Here is a 19,899-nt window from a genome sequence, read left to right on the forward strand (position 1 = left end):
TGAGGTCCACCCTGCTCTTTAATCTTGGACTAAAGGGTATACAGATGGGGAGTGTGGCCTGGGGGGAAGGTGGGCCACAGTCCTGGGTGAGAGGCTTAGTGAAGGCTTGGGGGGCCAGGGAAGGGCTGCAAGGGGCTCTGGGAGATGGCTCATCCCTCACAGTCATCCGACTTTCAAGCTGTCCACACCTCTTGCAGCCTCAGGCCAACCCTCTGCCGAAGGGTCCAGATCCTGCTCGAATGCTTGGTCCTGTGGCCAAGGCCAGCCTGCGCACAGGCTGATGGGGGGCCAGACTGCAGCTCTCAGGAGCAGTCTGCTCAGTAGCCTGAGGCCTCCCCACCTTTTCTCGGGTCCGCTGCGGCATACACACAGGCCCCGTCCTGGGACACGGCCTGGACCACGTTCAGGAAGAAGAGCCTCTCAGTCTGGTTGTGGCCCCTGTCCTGGAGCCCCTTCTGCACCTCCTGGAAGGAAAAGAAGGCCAGTGCACAGGTGAGGACAGCTTAGCTCCACCTGTCTAGGGGGCAAGGCCACAGGCAGAGACCTGAGCCCCAACGGAGCCAGCAGGACTGGGCGTCAGTGGCAGTGACAGTGGGACAGCACTGGAGGCAGGCCTGTCTATAGGGCATGGAGTCTGTGGTCTCCCACAGAAAGTTCAGTGGAGGAGCCAGGCTCCAGGGAGCACAACGGGGAGGACACCAGTCAGGCCAGAAGGAGCTCGAAATGCAAGATCATTTCTGGCCTGGATCCAAGGACACCAGGGCCTGAGCACAACATCTGAGGACTCTAGGGGCTTTGGCAGAGAAATGGCTGCTGGGAACTTAGGCTGACAGACCTCTAATTTTGAGGACCTTGAAAGCAAAGCCTTCTAGAAGGTAGAACCTGGGGCCTTTGGAGTAAGTCTCAGCTCCTCCATACATAGGAACTGCCCAACTCAACATCTGGCTCCCTGCCTCAGGGTCTCAGTGCCCAGGGACCCTGGGACAGGGAGGAGGAAGGTCCTGGTACCAGCAGCTGAGCTACATAAGACCTTCCACCTCAACACTGACCAGAGAAGACTAGAGACCCTGGCTGCCAAGAAAATGGTAAACTTCTTAGGGTCTGAGGCCCTAAAAGCTTAGGGCCCCATTGGTTGAGGAAGCAGCTGAAAGGAGGATCCAAAGCTTCAGATCCCATTTTCTCTGAATGCCTATGAGTTCAAGGACATTGATGCCCAGGTTAAAGGCACCAGTGCTCCTGGACGGTGAGGCGCTCAGTGCATGTGGCTCCGGTCTCAGAGAGCGAGTCTGTGGAATTTGAAGACATCAGGGACCTAGGTGTGGGTTTCTAAGAACCCACAGGGTTCTTAGAGTGTTAGGGTGCTCACATATTTGCCAGTCTATAACCTTTACATGGATTCTGAAGTGTAGAGGCCTGTGCTACTCGGGCCTCACATTTTCACTTAACATTTTGGACCAGCCCCAGGCCAAGGATCTCAGCCCACAAGGGCCCTAGGTGCCAGTGATTTCTATGTACAAAGACCCTGATGCTCTGCAATCCATAGGACCAGGGCCTCATACTTGATGTCACATGGGTAGGGTGAGATCTCCAGAGCACCCTTGGGTTATGTTTCTCTGATGCACTAATTGTCCAGGGTCCTTAGATTTGAAGGCCAAGGTCCCCATGGCTGAGACAACAATAGGACCAGTGGTCATAGAAGACTCTGTGCCTTAGTATCTAGTGGCCAAATTCCGAGGCCCTGAGGGAGGAGGACCCTTCTGGCCTTAGTCCCTGGGCTTGCCTATGAAGGCCTTTGGACAGTCAAGGCCTCCACCCAGATGCTAGTCATAGAAGGCCCTGGATGTACGGCCAACACTAACACTCCAAGCCAGCTGAGGATCTTGGCCTTACAGTTGGTCGTTGGCTTCTCCGAGTCCTCAGAGAATTGTCCACAAAGTAAAAACCTCAGTCAAGGTTCAGGAAAGATCCAAGATGAGCCCTGAGGGAATACTCTCCATCTTTCTGCCATGGGGAGGATCCCATAGCAGGGACTCTGAAAATCCTTCATCTCCAGCCCCCAAGACTATGGTTCACAGGGGCTACACACACACTCCTCTGGAGTAAAGGTTCCTCACACTGTGGTGCTCTAAGGGCCAGGGGAGGCAGCCTTGACAAGAAGAGCGCCTCACCACAGGAAAGGCAACTTTGAGGACCTTAGACCCCAGCTGGCTGAATCGATGCCAGGCATGAGGCTCAGGGCCTCGACATGCCGCCAGGCTTTTATTTTTACTTTTTTAAAAGATTTTATTTATTTATTCATAAGAGATACACGGAGAGAGGCAGAGACACAGGCAGAGAGAGAATCAGGCTCCCTGCAGGGAGCCCAATGCGGGACTCGATCCCAGGACCCTGGGATCACGCCCTGAGCCAAAGGCAGACACTCAACCGCTGAGCCACCCAGGCGTCCTCCTGCCAGGCTTTTAAATTAGACCTCAGCAAAGGGTACCTGCCAGCCCAGAGAAGCTCTGAGGGAGGTGACTGTCTGTTGGGACAGGGCCATGGGGGCAGGGAGTCAGACAAGAGAGTTTAGCTCTGGGGACCTGCCTGTGTGTGTGTGGAAACCAGGAAATGTTCCTAAGAACTAGCACTGATGCAACACCCATGCTGCAGAAGGAAATTGCTATGCAAACTGTCACAGAATACTCTTACAAATAAACTGACACATAAAGGTTACAAATTACACAGGGAAAAAGATCACCATGTGGGAGAGTCTGAGAGGCCACAGGAAGGAAAACTAGCTTCTAGAGAGAATAGGACAGAGCAGAGACCAAGGTGCAGAGGTGTTTGGCCTGGGAGAAGCATGGATAACACCCTGTTTCCTGCCTTGGAGGCCACAGGATTGGCCTGGTGCCTCCCCCGCTGAGCTTCTGAACTCCTGACAGCGCCAGAAGGGGAAGTGTGCCCAGCCTAAGACACTGGAGAGCTGAGACCCCATGGGGGGCTCTGAGCAGCAGGCACCAAGGCATCTGTCCTAGTGGAGACAGGGACAGTGGTCTTACCTGGCTGAAGTTGGGTTCATATTCCACTTGGCCATTGCTGTTGACATGTAGGATAGGGGCTGCAATGGCAGTCCTCAGGTCAAAGCCAAGCCACAACTTCTTTATAATAACCTAGGGGAAAAAAGGAAAACACAGGAGGGGAGGGAGGGGACACCAGTGTCCCTACACGAACACCTCCCATCCCCTGGAGGGGATGTTCCAGCCAGGAGCTCCCTGACTCACCTGTGCCACAGCAGAGATGATGAGCTCCCCACCGGCCCCGCCTATCACCAGCTTTGACCCCTCGGCTGTGTTGATGAAGATGGAGGGAACCATGGATGATGGAGGCCGCTCACCTGGAACTAGAGGCCGGATGGGTGTCACCTGCAGCCTCACTTCCACCCAGCACCCTCTAGACCACCCCTCCATCTGAGTCTCCATCCACTGCTGTGCAAACTGGGGCTGGCCCAAGGGCTGCTTTGTAGCGCCTGGCCTGCCCACTTTCCCTCTTCTCACCAGTGGAGTCCTCAGGCTCACCAGGTTGGGGGGTGACTTTCGAGCCCAGGGGGCGCCTCCAGCATAAGTCCAGAAGCTCGTTGTTGAGGAGGATGCCTGTGCGTGGTGAGTACAGCATTGCTCCAAAGCTGCAGACAGAGGGGAGTCTGGGCTCAGGCTGCAGGCTCCAGTCTCCTACCCCTCACAGGTGCCTGAGCACCACTTTCCAGGAGCCCCTCATTTTAGTGGCAGCCTGCTAGCGTGCTGGAGTCACTATTCTCTCCCTGTGTGCCCCCAAGGATCCACCTGTGCCCCCCATCAGGGTGTCCTTCTGGATAAAGCTCATCCCCAAGCAGATCCTGGCTCAGGGCCACCCATCGGAGGCCTTCCAGCCAGAGATGACAGAGTGGATGGTCCCTCTGACAGACAGGAAGGCCAGGGAAAAAGCAAGGTACTGCCCCATGGACACAAGCAAGGAGAGACCGGGTGTTTTGTAAAACAAGCTGAGGGAGCAAAGGAGTGGGGCCTGGGGACAGGCAGGCACATACGGTGTGTTGATGGTGCTGGTGGCTGCCACAGCACTGCCATCCTCCGCCAGCACAGACACATGCGACGTGCCCATCCTGTGGCCCGAGGGCCCATCCAGGCCGTAGTGGCTGAGCTGGTGGTCACCCCGAGTGTCGATCTGCTGGCGGATATGCTGGGCCAAAGCCTCTCCCAGCAGGTCCTGGGAAGCGTTCTGGAGTGGCCGGGCAGGTGACGGCACCCACAGAGAAGAGGGTCACCTTGGGAGGCCCTCTCCAGTCTGTCCTCAAGCTCGGCCACCCCCAGACCCTGCCCATCCTCCCGCTCCTCTGAGATACGGTGCCAACACTGTCCCTCTAGTACTCGCCACTGGCCTTCCCTTCATGTTGAGCCCTGGGGCCCGGAAGGGGGCTGGCCACTAGCCACAGACCACCTCACCTGGATCTCCAGGTGGCTGCGGGGGTCCCACAGCCGCCACCTCTGTCCCCCAGCAAACTTGAGCGTCTCCACAAGGTGATGGTACAAGTTCACACTCCCCTCGGGCCTGACCACCGACTCCGAGGAGAAGTTGAACCCTGGGGAGGGGGTGGGCACAGGTGGGGGTCACCCAGTGTAGTGGGTAGAAATGTTGGCCCCCCTCAAAAAAGATTTGTCCATGTCCTAATCCCCAGAACCTGCGACCACGACCTTGGCAAAAGAGTGAATTTTACCTTATATGGCAAAATGTGTGATTAAGTTAAGGATCTTGAGAAGAGCAGATTATCCTGGATTATCTGGATGGGCTCTAAACGTAATCACACAATTAAATGTAGTCTTATAAAATGGACACACAGAGAAGAGGAGGAGGCCGTGTGAGCAGGAGGCAGAGACGGGGATGATGCAGCCAGCCTGGGATGCTGGCCGCCACCAAGAGCTGGATGAGACAAAGAACACATTGTCCTCCAGAGTCCCCGGAGGAAGCATGGGTCAGCGGACACCTGGATTTTGGACTTCTGGCCTCCAGAACTAGGAGAAAATAGGTTTCTGTTGCTCTAAGCCACAAGTTTGTGTTGACTTGCTGCGGTGGTGACAGGGAACTGTCAGTCGGCCTCTCCCTGGACCCCCCAGGCCATTCTGCAGGCCAGGCACCTGGCTGCGCACTGGCGGCGCTCACCCCCTGCGCAGCCTGCTGCAGGGAGGATGTCTTGGCCTGCGCCAGAGGCCAGCTCCAGAACGCAGGGTCTTGACCCGGGTCCGCAGCCCCATCTTTGGAGTCGGGGGGGGGGGGGGCCGGGGCGAGCCAGAAAAGGAAGGCTGCCCAGAGCTACAGCTGGGCTCTGGAGTTCCCGTGGGGCCCGACTCTGGGTGGGGGGGCTGGGAGCCTGACCTCTGAGCACATTGAGGACGAAGCTGAGAATCGCGCCCCCTGCAGGCGGCGGCGGTGAGTATAGGGTGTAGCTCCCCAGGGGCATCGCCAGGGCCTCCACCACCTCGGGCTGGAACGAAGCCAGGTCCTGCCGGGTCAGCCGGCTGCCTGAGGAGAGACAGAGGAGACCCCGTGTAGGGATGGAAACACTGAGGCCGAGGGACCGCCCCTGACCCCAGGTCGCGTGGTGGGGCTCTCCACACCGCCCCCCCTCGCCTGCTAGAGCCCTAGGGGTGATGAAGGGTCTGTGAGGGATGGGTGGCCAGAGGCAGGCAGTTGGTGGGAAGAGGATGGGAAGGTGAGAGGGGAAGCTGGCCCTCTGAGGTTGTGAGGGTGGCCAGCTCCAGGCCCAGGAGCCCGCTGCGGCCCACCGTGGCCACCACTAACTCCCTCATTTACTGGGGCTCTGCTCTTCATGGGCCCTGACCCCTGACAGTGGGGTCCTTGAGGCCAGCAGGGGACAGGCCTGGATGCACGGCCCCCCCAAGTCCTGGGAGCAGTTGACATTCCCGCAGGGCTCAGGAAGGGTCTGCCCTCGCTCCTAGCACCCAGAGCCCACCTCGTTCTCGGGCAGGGCTGGGGGCTCCGGGACCTCAGCACAGCTGACCTTGGTTGGCAATGTCCTCCAGCAGCGTCTGGCCCAGCGTCCCCGTGTAGAAGGCCTCTGCACCCTCTGTGGCCACGGTTTCCAGGGTGGCGGCCAGTGCGGGCCAGGGGAATGGGTCCTGAGCCCTCAGGGGTTCTGTGCCGTTGAAAAAGAGCTGCCTGGGGAGTTGGGGGCAGCCTCAGGGTGGGGCCAGGCCCCGGAAGGTAGCCACACTCCTGCAGGGGCTCTTGTAGGTTCCTGGGGACCCTACGGGGAGGCTGTCCTGGTCTGGGGTCCTGAGGGGCTGGTGTAGACATCAGGAGAGATGGTTCCTCTAGGATTGGGTGGGTCTGAAGACTCTCAGCTCTCTCATCACCTGGGCCCAGGGAAAGCACACTCCCTACTCGGGCCTGGGACCCCTCCGGGAAGACACGGCCAGTGGGCTGGCAGGAGGTGAAGGGAGGGTGGCCCAAGCCCTCCTGCCAGCCCAGAGGGAGTGAGAAGGGCAGGGCCAGAGGGTGGCGGCAGAGGCCACATCCACATCCTGGAGCCCATCCTTTGGGTTTAAGCCCCTTCTGGCCTGAGCCGCTCTGATTAGGTTTTGTCCCCTAGCTCAAAGGTCTATGAACTGTGACAAAGTACTGGCCTTCCTGGCCTTCGGGCCCCCGACACCCCCACAGGGTCAACCCTCCAGCTCAAGGAGGGGCTGAGGTGGAACTGGGTGGGAGCCACAGCTCGAAGCCAGGAGCCAAGCGGGAGCCCAGGGGCCCCCTGGCGAAGTGCTCACCTCAGGGACGTCTTGGATAAGGAAGGCCTGAGGAAGTCATTCTGCAGGAACTGACTGAGGACGGAGGGCATGCGGTAGTCCCCTCGGAGCAGGGCGATGGTGGGCCGGAACAGCTGTGCCCAGGGCAGGCGGCCGTGGCGGCGGTGGGCCTCTGCGTAGCCGCGGAGCTCACCGGGCACTCCGATCCACTGGGCCCCTGCAAGGCACAGTGGCATCATGCCCCTGCCCCGGCCCGTGGCCTGCCCCAGGGCTTCTCCACCACCCCCACACTTGCCCCACCAGCTCGGCCCCCCTGGCATGGTAGCCAGAATGAGCTCTCTGGAGGCCACATCTGACCATGTCCCTCCCTGCTCAACCTCCCCCATGGCTCCCCATTGCCTTCCCTCAGGGCCCAACCCAAACTGGCCCCGGGATCCCCCACCCCACCCCCTACCCCATCTCCACTGACCTTCCAGCTCTTGGCCAGGCTGGTCCCTCTGCTTGGATCACCACTCCCTACTGAGAAAGCCCTGTTCCAAGGAAGACTCCCCCAACTCCAGCGGGTCAGGACCTCCTCCATGGGGGCTCCCCATTTGCTAGCTGCCGTCCCCTGGCACCGGGGTGTCAGCCTGTCCACAGAGCCCCCTCAGGGGAGTGCTCTGGTCAGCCGCAGTGGCCTGGTGGGGTGGGCAATGGTGGCTCCTCCAAGGGCCTCACCTGTGCCCAGTGGCTGGGCCTGCTCACACTGGTCCAGCAGATCTGGGATGTAGTTGGTGGGCACTGTCTCCCTGGCATTGATGACTTCCACCTTCCCTGGAGTTGGAGCAGGGCATGTGAGTGCTCAGGGACACTCCTGTGGCTGCCAGGCCTCCCGCCACCATAGCGCGCCCTCATGTGGCCCTGGCCCTGCTCTAGACCTCTCTCTGTACTTGAGCTGGCCTCTGCGCTGTAGGGGCCAACAGCAGGCCACCCAAAGATGGGCCACTTTGGCATGAAGATTATTTTTGAGTTAAAAGCAATTAAAACCCAGCAGAATCCGGAAGAGCTTTTTACCTCACCCCTACTACTGCCTGAGAGAACTTAGAGGACCTGCTCCAGGAAGAGAGCTATCGCCATAGATAACTAGAGCAGGATATGAACTAGGTAGGGCAGACAGACAAGGGCTTGGTCAAAGTCCTCTGTGCCCCATTGTTTCCCAGTGCTCCCCCCACCCCCCAGCCCCCCACTCTCTAGCCCTTCACGCATATTTGTTTAGCAAACATTTGCTCTTCTTTCTTTTCCTGTGAATTGCATTCTTTCCCTTCGAAGTTCCAGACCCCTACTCCCTTCCCCTTAGCTCATTTTGCCTGCCTGTCTTTGGGATTTCATGTCCCCAGATGTAGGGGACAAAATCTGATTTTGTTCTGTTAATTTATCTCGTGTCAATTTAATCCCATCCTCCCCATGGGGTCCCCTATCTGGACTTACCCGTGGTTGCATTGTAGATGGTGAAGATGACTCCTCCGCCCAGGCCCATGCTCTGAGGGTGAACGACTCCGGTGCAGACCAGAGCCGCGATGGTGGCATCCACGGGTGAGCCACGCTTCTGGAGGATGGCTCTAGGGGACACAGCACAGAATGAGAGGCCTGGCTCCCCGGCCACAGCCTCCCAACATGGGTTTGCTCGCCTGGCATTTACTAGGGAATGGTGACAGGTGGGTGACCATCTGCTGCCACCAAAGCCTGCGTGAGGTCAGACACCACACTGGGCTACCCCCTCAAGTCCAGCTGCTTACAGGTCCATGGCCCTCTACAGATTGCAAATTGTCACACCATTTACACCGCCCCTTACCTTATACAAGGTACTTCTCAGTTTGCACCGTGCTTTTGCGGCCATTAATCCCCGGGCCCTTCTAGACCCCCAGGTCCTCCCAGCAGTCCCGGAGCCCAGCCTAGGTAGCCCCCACACCCCATTTCATCAGGGACACGTGGGCCCCAGTCCTTTTAAGACTGGACTTTTTCAGGTGACCTTAGGATCTTGTCCTGCTACCACAGGCTTGGGCTAAGGGCCTCCTCAGCCCCACCTAGGGCCCCGTGGGCACCAAGGGGTGGGCCATTTATTTATTTATTTATTTATGATAGTCACACAGAGAGAGAGAGAGAGAGAGAGAGAGAGAGAGAGGCAGAGACACAGGCAGAGGGAGAAGCAGGCTCCATGCACCAGGAGCCCGACGTAGGATTCGATCCCGGGTCTCCAGGATCGCGCCCCGGGCCAAAGGCAGGTGCCAAACCGCTGCGCCACCCAGGGATCCCGGGGTGGGCCTTTTAGTTCCAAGGTGCTAGTCAGACTGGCCTGTGTTGAGGAAATGACCCTGTTCCTAGGGCACCGCCCTGCACAGTTCACTGGGTGCTCCCTCTTTCTGCACTCAGGAGTCCTCCCAAGCCCTCCAAGGAAGCAAGTATTTATACCAGTTACAGACAGGGAAACCAAGGCCCAAGGAGGGGGTGGGCCTGGTTCCCCTCCTCTACCCCATGGGACCTCTGACCTCAGCACCCTCCCTCAGCTTGGGCACCCTCAGCCTGAGCACTCCACCCTGGGCTCCCACTCTCCTCCGAGCCACATGTCCTTGCTCTGGGCTTACCCATAGGCACACATGGCTACAACATGGACACACATAATGTTGGAACAGGAAAAGGGGCAAAGGCCAGCAGCATGACACATTAAGATGGTCACAGTCAGGCGTAGAAAAACACAGATGCTTCATAAGATTAAAACACCCTAAGCAAAAACAAGACAAACTGGAAAATGATATATATTTTTTTAATTCCCATCACAAAAACCTCATTTTGACTGGCCCATTTTCCCCTGCATCTGGAAGTGCTTTCTGCATTCGGCTTCCAGAAGACAAGTTCCCACCACCGCCGCTGACGCCACCACCACGCTCTGGTTTCCCGGAACCTCCCTGACCTCATGCTTTTGGGGGCCTCTGGCTCAGTCTGCTGTTCCTTGTGCACCTATATCTTCTCTCAGATGACCTGACCTAGGCTCAGAGTTTAAATGCAACCTCCACAATGATAACCGCAAGTTTTATCTCCAGCTCATACTGTCCCCTAAACTCCAGACATATCCCCAGCCATCCACAAGATACCTCCTCTGGATATCTAAGAGGCATTTCACTTTTGTTTTACTTTATTGGTTTGTTTCTTAAGTTTTTATTTGAGGCATTTTACTCTTTTTTTTTAAAGATTTTATTTATTTATTCATGAGAGACACAGAGAGGCAGAGACATAGGCAGAGGGAGAAGCAGGCTCCCTACAAGGAGCCCAGTGTGGGACTCGATCCCAGGATCTCCAGATAATGCCCTGAGACGAAGACAGACGCTCAACCACTGAGCCACCCAGGCATCCCAAGGCATTTTACTCTTAACATGACCTAACCTGCACTTCCTTCACATCTCTGCCCCCCAAAATGGCTCCCTTCCTACCTTCACTATGTTGTGCCCAGATCCAAGCCACCAGCATCTCTCACCTGGGTTATTGCAACGGTCTCCTACTCGGTGCCCCACATCTGCCTTCCCCCTTATGTTTTAACAAAATTATCTGTCAAAATGTAAATCAGACATCCCTGTAATAGGAAATGAAATAGGGATCCCTGGGTGGCGCAGCGGTTTGGCACCTGCCTTTGGCCCAGGGTGCGATCCTGGAGACCCAGGATCGAATCCCACGTTGGGTTCCCGGTGCATGGAGCCTGCTTCTCCCTCTGCCTATGTCTCTGCCTGTCTCTCTCTCTCTGTGACTATCATAAAACAAAAACAAAAACAAAAACAAAAAATGGAAATGAAATAATTCAGATCAAATTTCCCAGACCACTAAAAAAGCCAGAAAAGAGAAAATATCTGCTTAAAGGCATCACAGGCAGAGAAAAAATGCAGGCCTCAAGACAGAGGAGCCTGGCATTTGGAGCTGCTCTACCTATTCAAGATGTTTGCCAGTCCTGAAAGAAGTGGTCAAGAAGCCATGCAGTACTTTTGACATCCTCATGTGACTGCGGCCTGGGCTTGCTGGTAAACCACACTTGGAGATGGGTCCTCACTCTCAGAGTGAAACAAGAAACAGACCAGCCCTGACAAGCCCAGTGGCCCAGCTTCAAATCATCACTGTCAATCAAATTGGATTAAGGCGATTCCTGAATGTTGGTATCCTGAGCCTCAGATTTTTTCCAACAATTATTTTTAACCATTTCAATACATTCTTCAAATGCTAACTTTAAAATAACCAAGCAAACAAGGCAGTAATACAGCATAAACAAAGCCCTAGAGAAAGCACAAACAATGAAGAAAGAGACCCATCGATCTCCAGATTATGAAACTGTCAGGCCACAGACTCTAAATAACTACATTTAAGGATATAAAAGACAAGATTAAGGATTTCCCCAGAGAAATGGCAACTATAAAACATGGAATTAGGAGCTCAGTGCTAACAGTGGATTAACAACAGATTGGACACAAGTTTTTTGGGTTTTTTGTTTTAGATTTTTATTAATTTGTTGAGTGAGAGAGAGAACAAGAGAGCACAAGCAGGAAGGAGGGACAGAAGGAGAGGGAGAAGCAGGCTGCCTGGTCAGAGATGATGCATGATGCATATGCGAAGTGACTCAGTCCCAGGCCCCTGGGATCATGACGTGAGCCCAAGGCAAATGCTTATTGGACTGAGCCAGTCCCGCACCCTGGACACAAAATTTTTTTAAAAGATTAATTCAATATAAAATATCAAAATTTAAGTATGGGGGGAGTATAGAACATACAAAAATATAGTAAGAGACAGGGATAAAATGACAATAAAACTATATATATATAGTTTTATATAGTATATATATGACATAGTATATATATGACAATAAAACTATATATATATCATGTGAACACTATGTATAATTACATATGTATAATTAATTCTGTATTAATACATATATGTATAATACAATATGTATAATTACATTAATTTTAGACCAAGTAGATTTTATTAGAGATAATAGGGACACATTAATATTATAAAAGGCTCAATTCAACAAGAAAAAAAATAGAAAAAGAAAAAAGAAAAAAATAGAATAGAAAATTCTATCCAGAATAGAAAAATCTGGATACAGGTACACTTAACAGTTTAAAAGCACACAAAGTAAAACTTGGCATAATGAAAAGAAGGAAGAGACAAATATACACAGGAGAAGATTTTAACATACCTCACTCAGAATCTTACAAAATAAGTAAGAAAAAAATCAGTAAGGCTATAGAAGATTCGATGACACCACTATCATAAGATGACTGAACTGATGTTACAGAATGCAGTACTCAACAGTCATGCATAGAATATTTATATAAACAGATCATTTTATGGACTTTTAAGCAAGTCTCAACAAGTTTCAAAGAACTGAAATCATATAAATGACTTAGAAAATCCCCATGTATTTGGAAATCAAGAAAAACACTGATAATTAGCCCATGGGACAAAGAAGACATTACAATGGAGATTAGGAAGTGTTCTGAAACGAGTATGATGAAAATACCACACATCTGAGTGTGTGGGGTTATCAACAATGGTGTAAGAGAAATGGGAAGGGAGGAAATGGGTCTGCAAAATTCCCACATCACCAGTGTCTCATAGGGAAGTCGGGAGGGCCAATCAGTCTGAGAACTTTCACTCAGATGAGTATTACAGACTTGGTTTGGCAAGCTCCAGCTTATGCGTGAGTGAAAGGTAGCCAAGGAAAGGCATGGTGCCAAAGAGTTTTGGGTTTTGAGGACTCTCAAAATGAATAAATGAACACTCTCCTCCAAGGCAGAGGGTCTGCCTGAGGAGAAGCTGCTGTAGTAGAAGCAAACTAAACAAGACTGGAACCACAGAGGGAAAAGAAAGAGAAAACAATTATCAGAAAGTAGGAGACGGGGCGCCTGGGTGACTCTGTCAGTTGCATATCCAACTCTTGGTTTCAGCTCAGGTCATGATCTCGGAGTCATGGGATTGAGTCCTGTACTGAGCTCTGCACTCAGCGGGGGAATCTGCTTAGGTTTCTCTCTCTCCTCCCCCTCTGCCCCTCCCCCTACTCAGGTGCACATGCACACACACTCTCTCTCTCTCTTTCAAGTAAATAAAAATAAAATCTTTTTTTTAATAAAAATAAAATGTTAAAAAAAAGAAAGTAGGAGACCATATATATTTTTTCAATCATTTTGTGAAAACAGCAAAAGGAATTCAAGAGCCATGAAGTGATAAAAACTATTTTGACCCACCTTCCAGCATAAAAGTATAGAAAAATTCATCTTGCTTGAATGTGAACAATAAAACATGTTGAAGTCACACCCCAAGCAGAGTTGTTATAAGGGAAAAAGATAATAAGGAGCAGAAAACTCCCAGGCAACCAGAAAGATGAGCCTATAAAGCAAATGTTAGGGAAGCCCGGGTGGCTCAATAGTTTAACGTCATCTTCAGTCCAGGGCCTGATCCTGGAGACCCGGGATTGAGTCCCACCTCGGGCTCCCTGCATGGAGCCTGCTTCTCCCTCTGCCCATGTTTCTGCCTCTCTCTCTGTGTGTGTGTGTGTGTCTCTCATGAATAAATAAGTAAAATCTTTTTTTAAATTTTTATTTATTTATGATAGTCACAGAGAGAGAGAGAGAGAGAGGCAGAGACACAGGCAGAGGGAGAAGCAGGCTCCATGCACCGGGAGCCCGACGTGGGACTCGATCCCGGGTCTCCAGGATCGCGCCCCGGGCCAAAGGCAGGCGCCAAACCGCTGCGCCACCCAGGGATCCCCAATAAGTAAAATCTTTAAAAAAAAAATAAAGCAAATGTTAATGTCAACTTAATATTTCAAAATGTGTCAAAATAAATTAAAAGAATTATAGAAGCAATGAAGGGGCAGTATACATCAAAATTAGAAAAACTGTTAATGAAGAGATTGGAAAAGATGACTTTAGAAAACAAAACTATAGAAAAAAACTCAAAACTAGAGAACTCAGGAAAGAATAAAACAAAAGAAAAATTCTCAGAAATGAAGGCTAAACAAAGATAGAGGAAATCCTTACAGAGGTTCCCTAAAAAAAGAGAGAGAGAGAGAGAGAGAAGATGAAAAGAGAGAATTTTTTAATCAAAAAGAAATGAAAAAGAGATTTTAAAATACAAAAGATAGGCAAGAAGATCAAACATACACTTAGTAGGAGTCCCGGAGTGGAAAGCCAAATCTATGGGACAGAATAAAATAAACACTATAATTCAAGATAACTCTCCTGATTTAAAAAGAAAAAAAAAACATAAAACTTATTCTGTATTGAAAAAAAGTCATTCCACTGCATGGGAAAAATCAATTTGGAATAGTCAATATTGAGGTATATTCTAATAAACTATTGAACTCTAATAACAATAATTATTTGGGCATCTAGATATAAAGATTAGCTTTCTTAGAAAATAAGATTGTCATCAGACTTTTCAACACCAATGAAGTGTTATAATCAACACATTCAAGGACAGAAAATGTGAACCAATGATTTTATATCCAGATAAACCGACAGTCACCTACAAAGGCCACGGACTTTTATAAACACTCAAGAACTCAGTGAATATTTACTCTGTGAAAACTTCCTGAGGAATCTAATATAAACAAACTTCAGGGAAGCCTGGGTGGTTCAGTGGTTTGGCGTTGCTTTGTGTCTGGGGCGTGATCCTGGAGACCCGGGATCCAGTCCCACGTCGGGCTCCCTGCATGGAGCCTGCTTCTCCCTCTGCCTGTGTCTCTGCCTCTCTCTCTCTCTCTCTCTCTCTCTCTCTCTCTCTCTCTTTGTATCTCTCATGAAAAAATAAATAAAATCTTTAAGAAAAAAAAGAAAAGAACAGAAAATTTAAAAAATAAAACTTCAGACAACTAAAATAACATGAGTGAGAGTAGGAATTAAATACATATTTACCTATAGATTTAAAAGTGATGGTTATAATGGAAACAGTACAGCAATGTAATGTCTATTGTTCTGAAAATGTAGGTACAGTACAAACACAAAACTGGAGTAGAGATATTGTTTTGAGGACATGACTGTTGTCTTTTACTTATGGGCTAAATGACAGGCTAAAAAGAGAAAATACTCTGGTTTACAGGCGGCCTCCAGTACTGATAAAAGTAAATGTACCTGTGTTACAGCACACAAAACTGGATGTTTGGATGTGTTTAAGGGAACCAGTGAAAATTTTTCTTTTAAAGATTGTGTGGACAGAAAACTCATTTGGTAGAAGAAAGAAAATTAAATGAAAAAAATAGTAGAAACACCTAAAGCTATTATGGGTGGTGAGACCTGTTGTGTGGATTAAAAAAAGGAGGATGGGAGTGAGAATGGAGAGGCTATATAAGAAATAGAATAAGGTTATTGATTTGACCAGTAGGTATTAACGGAGAGTAAAAAGATATCCCATATCCCTTCAGATCCTATCTTGGGAAAGAGAACAGAGGAAAGAAGAGGTTTCTAGGTAGTTTCAGTATCACTTATAGTAGAGAAGTCTCTCAATCTACTGGGATAGACGGAGGAGAGAGATTTTTATTCTGAGGAATTGGTTCATATTATTGCAGAGGCTGGCAAGTTCAAAATCTGTAGGGGAGGCCAGGAGGATGGAAATTCAGACAGGATTTTTATGTTACAGATTCAAGGCTGAATTCCTTCTTCTCTGGGAAATCTGGTTTTGCATTTCAGGCCTTTAACTGATTGGATGTGGCCCACCCATGTTGTAAGATAATCTGTTTTACTTAAAGTCAACTGAATGAAATGTTACAAAAGACTCTCAGAGCAACATCTAGAGTAGTATTTGACCAAAAGACTGAGCACTATAGCCTAGTTTAACCATCAGAGTAGTAAAGAATTTTCCCCAAAAGTAGAAGAACTAAAGTACCATATTTATATATCTAATATTGTAATTACATATAATATATGATATAATAAAGATATCAACAGAAGTATAACTATTAGAACAAAAACACAAACCTTTCTTTTTTTAAATTTTTATTTATTTATGATAGTCACACACAGAGAGAGAGAGGCAGAGACACAGGCAGAGGGAGAAGCAGGCTCCATGCACCGGGAGCCCGACGTGGGATTCGATCCCGGGTCTCCAGGATCGTGCCCTGGGCCAAAGGCAGGCGCCAAACCGCTGCGCCACCCAGGGATCCCACAAACCTTTCTTGATATCAAAAGCTATGCCAAAAAGAGAAAATAAGTGCTATATTTCTTGTTTTTGCAAATAGAAATTTAAAAAATCATAGCAAAAAAAGAAACAAAGAAAAAAAATGAGAAGTGACATATAAATTAAAAAACACAAGAAAAATAAAAGACAAATGAAAATAATTCCCTCTAAAAGATTGAATAGAAACAAGATGGGGGCCCTGGGTAGCTCAGTCATTTGGGCGTCTGCCTTGGGCTCGAGTCATGATCCCAGGGTCCTGGCATTGAGCCCTGTGTTGGGCTCCCTACTCAGTGGAGAGCCTGCTTCTCCCTCTCCATCTACTGCTCCCCCTGCTTATGGGCGTACTCAATCTCTCTCTCTCTCTCAATAATAAATAAATAAATAAATAAATAAATAAATAAATAAATAAATAAATAAAATCTTTAAAAAAACAAAGGAACAGTATGAAGATGATGTGAATGAGATCCTTAAGGATATATATAGTCTTTTACACAGTTTTGACTTATATTCAAAAATAAAATTAAAAGGAAACCCTAGAATTGAACACAAATTGGAAAAAAATTAAGCTAATGGTATATTGAACTGATAACTACACAGGAAAAATATTTTAATTTTACCATACATCTTTTGTGGGATATATCCAAAGGACAATAACAACAACAACAACAACAACAACAAAAAATAACAACCTGCAAAGACATCTCAAATTTTACTTAGTAGATTTGTTGTTTATAGTAGTACTGTTGAAGTAATTTTGAAACTATTTTGTGATTATTTGGGGAGAGAGCAAGTAAGTAAATATATTAACATTGATGAGAACTTCTCTTACCATGGCAGAAGAGACACACAGGACCAGATAGAGGAAGATGGGAAGGAGCCTATGACTGTGGATCTCAACTGGAGGTCTCAGTACAGACTCATGATATTTGTACATTGCTCCTGGTTCTATGCAGGGACACAATGTAGAAGGAATGGCTTCCCTGTATCAATGAACACTCCTAGCACTCAGATCTTGATTTCTGAAATACCATACGCTCCTGATTCCTGATTTCAGATCTGGCTGAGGGAATATACAAGTATACTTGTGTATATATACAAGTATACTTCTTGGGCTAGAAGTCAAGAAAATTTTCCAAGACTAATGGATTCATGTGAAAGAACATAGTTGCTGGCCTTGAGGAGCTCCCATTGGTCAAATCTGTGACAATTTGGGCATTGAAAAGCATAACAGGGCAGCCCAGGTGGCTCAGCGGCTTAGTGCTGCCTTCAGCCCAGGGTCTGATCCTGGAGACCAGGCATCGAGTCCCATGTCAGACTCCCTGCATGATCTCAGGGTCCTGGCATTGAGCCCTGTGCTGGGCTCCCTGCTCAGTGGAGCCCAACACACTGCATGGAGACTGCTTCTCTCTCTCTCTCTCTCTCTCTCTCTCCCTCTCTCTGTGTGTGTCTCTCATGAATGGATGAATAAAATCTTTAAAAAAAAGCATAATAGTGATGGCTTATAACATATTGAATCAAAACAGTCCTTGAGTTGATAGTGATACTCGAGAACATCTAGGTTGGGGAGAAGGGGATATTTTTTACCGAAGAACGCAAGCTTGTGAATGTTGAAGAGATGACAGGTTTAGAAATCATCTTTTTGCAAACACAAATTTATTTATTCAGACAAGGACCAAAACAGATGCTAAAACATGGATCAGGTGTTTGAAAAAAGGATATTCACCTTGACTCAAGGTATCAAACCGTATGTTACTAATTTAATAAGGAAAATGGTATTCCTTACAATGCAGACATATGGAAGATATCACCTTTTATGAAGTAATCCAACTTAATTAGCCTCACCAATGATGGGAGAGCCTTCGTGTTTAACCAGAGTCTAATAAAGAAGAAGGAATCAGACAAATCAAGATTGTGAAGCAAGGCTGTGATTCAACTGGATGGACTGGCTCTAAAAATGATAATGTCGCAGGGGCACCTGGGTGGCTCAGTTGGTTAGGCAGCCCACTCTTGATTTCAGCTCAGGTCATGATCTCTGGGTCCTGGGATTGAGCCCCGCCTCCGGCTCTATACTTGGTGGGGAGTTTCCTTGAGATTCTCTTTCTCCTTTCCCTCTGCCCCCTTCCCCTACTCACAAGCTCTTTAAATAAATAAATAAATAAATAAATAAATAAATAAATAAACAAACAAACAAATAAATAAATAAATTTAAAAAAATAATGTCATAGAAGATCAATTTTGTTTGTTTTTTTAAGAAGCAAGAGATAGGGATGCCTGGGTGGCTCAGCGGTTGGGCATCTGCCTTTGGCTCAGGTCGTGATCCTGGAGTTCTGGGATCGAGTCCCACATCAGGCTCCCTGCAGGCAGCCTGCTTCTCCCTCTGCCTATGTCTCTGCCTCTCTCTCTCTCTCTGTTTCTCTCATGAATGAATAAATAAAATCTTTTTAAAAATTAAAAAAAAGAAGCAAGAGATAGTTCTATATTAAAGAAAACTAAAAAAACATGACGATCACTGATTGGATACTGGATCTAAAGAGATAAATAAATAGAGGATATAGGTAGATGATAGAGAGATAGAGAGATAGATAATAGATGACAGAATTATTGGATCAGTGGGGAAAATTTGAATTGGATAAGGTATCAAATACTACTATTATATCAAGGTCAAATTTCTTGAGTGTGATAATGGTATCAATGTTATATAGGAGAATGATCTTATTCTTAGTATATAAGTATATATTCTTAAGTATATATCTTCTTAGTAGATATATACTTAAGTATTTAGGGATAAGGTGCCATGATTAATCAAACTTTTTTTTAAAGATTTTATTTATTTACTCATAAGAGACAGAGGCAGAGACAGAGGCAGAGGGAGAAGCAGGCTCCCTGCAGGGAGCCTGTCGTGGGACTTGATTCCAGGACCCTGGGATCACAACTTGAGCCAAAGGCAGATGCTCAATCATTGCCACCCAGGTGCCCCAATTAATGCAGCTTTTAAAAAATACAGATAGATAATATATAAAGAGAGAGAAAGAAAATGAGGTGATATATTAACACTTGGTGAACCGAAGTGAAGGATAAATGGGCATTCTTTCCATTTTTTCTGTGGGTGTAAAACTTTTTCAAAGGCACCTGGTGGCTCCGTCGGTTAAGCATCTGCCTTCAGCTCAGGTCATGATCCCAGGGCTCTGGGATCCAGCCCTACAATGGGCTTTTTACTCAGCAGGGAGCCTGCTTCTTCCTCTCCCTCTGCCTACTACTCCACCTACTTTTGCATGCTCTCTTTCTGTCAAATAAGTAAGATCTTAAAAAAATAAAAAATAAAACTTTTTCAAAATAAAAATAGGAGCACCTGGCTGGCACAGTCAAGCATCCAACTGTTAATTTTGGCTCAGGTCATAATCTAGGGTTGTGGGATAGAGCCCCACATCGGACTCTGTGCTCAGTGCAGATCCTGCTTGAGATTCCCTCTCCCTCTCCTTCTGCACCACCAGCTCATGCTCTCTCTCTCTAAAATAAATAAATAATTTTTTAAAAAAAAATACAAGCATTTAGGGGGAAATAGCCAGAACAACAGCAAAAAACTTGTGAAATGCAGCTAAGTCAAACTTTGAGGGAAAATTATAGCTTTAAATTATTTATTGGGCAGCCTGGGTGGCTCAGCAGTTTAGCGCCGCCTTCAGCCCAGGGCATGATCCTGGGGACCCGGGATCGAGTCCCACGTCGGGCTCCCTGCATGGAGCCTGCTTCTCCCTCTGCCTGTGTCTCTGCCTCTCTCTCTCTCTCTCTCATGAATAAATAAATAAAATCTTTAAAAAAAATAAATAAAAGATAGAAAAATCATTTGATTTTCTTGATAATGCAGAACATGTAAAACCTGATAGGAAAATGGGCAAAAGATTTAAAAAAAATT

The 19,899-nt window shown here is 48.3% G+C and overlaps 1 protein-coding gene across 4 annotated transcripts in view; it reads right to left on the reverse strand.

The window, feature by feature from the left end:
* The window catches only part of GGT5 (gamma-glutamyltransferase 5), a 27,320-nt gene continuing 7,421 nt past the window's right edge, over positions 1-19,899 (reverse strand). For all 4 annotated transcript variants that reach the window (XM_055322281.1, XM_055322282.1, XM_055322280.1 and 1 more), the window contains 11 exons: positions 8,262-8,392; positions 7,512-7,607; positions 6,816-7,011; positions 6,050-6,207; positions 5,404-5,550; positions 4,476-4,612; positions 4,061-4,251; positions 3,555-3,661; positions 3,261-3,379; positions 3,039-3,149; positions 1-464 (listed from right to left, as the gene is read on the reverse strand). In XM_055322281.1, the coding sequence (XP_055178256.1) occupies positions 318-464; positions 3,039-3,149; positions 3,261-3,379; positions 3,555-3,661; positions 4,061-4,251; positions 4,476-4,612; positions 5,404-5,550; positions 6,050-6,207; positions 6,816-7,011; positions 7,512-7,607; positions 8,262-8,310 (1,458 nt within the window). In that variant the 5' untranslated portion in view covers positions 8,311-8,392 and the 3' untranslated portion in view covers positions 1-317. The remainder of the gene's footprint in view (positions 465-3,038; positions 3,150-3,260; positions 3,380-3,554; positions 3,662-4,060; positions 4,252-4,475; positions 4,613-5,403; positions 5,551-6,049; positions 6,208-6,815; positions 7,012-7,511; positions 7,608-8,261; positions 8,393-19,899) is intronic.

The sequence above is a fragment of the Nyctereutes procyonoides genome, unplaced genomic scaffold (genome assembly GCF_905146905.1).
Source record: "Nyctereutes procyonoides isolate TBG_1078 unplaced genomic scaffold, NYPRO_anot_genome, whole genome shotgun sequence".
NCBI classification, from domain to species: domain Eukaryota; kingdom Metazoa; phylum Chordata; class Mammalia; order Carnivora; family Canidae; genus Nyctereutes; species Nyctereutes procyonoides.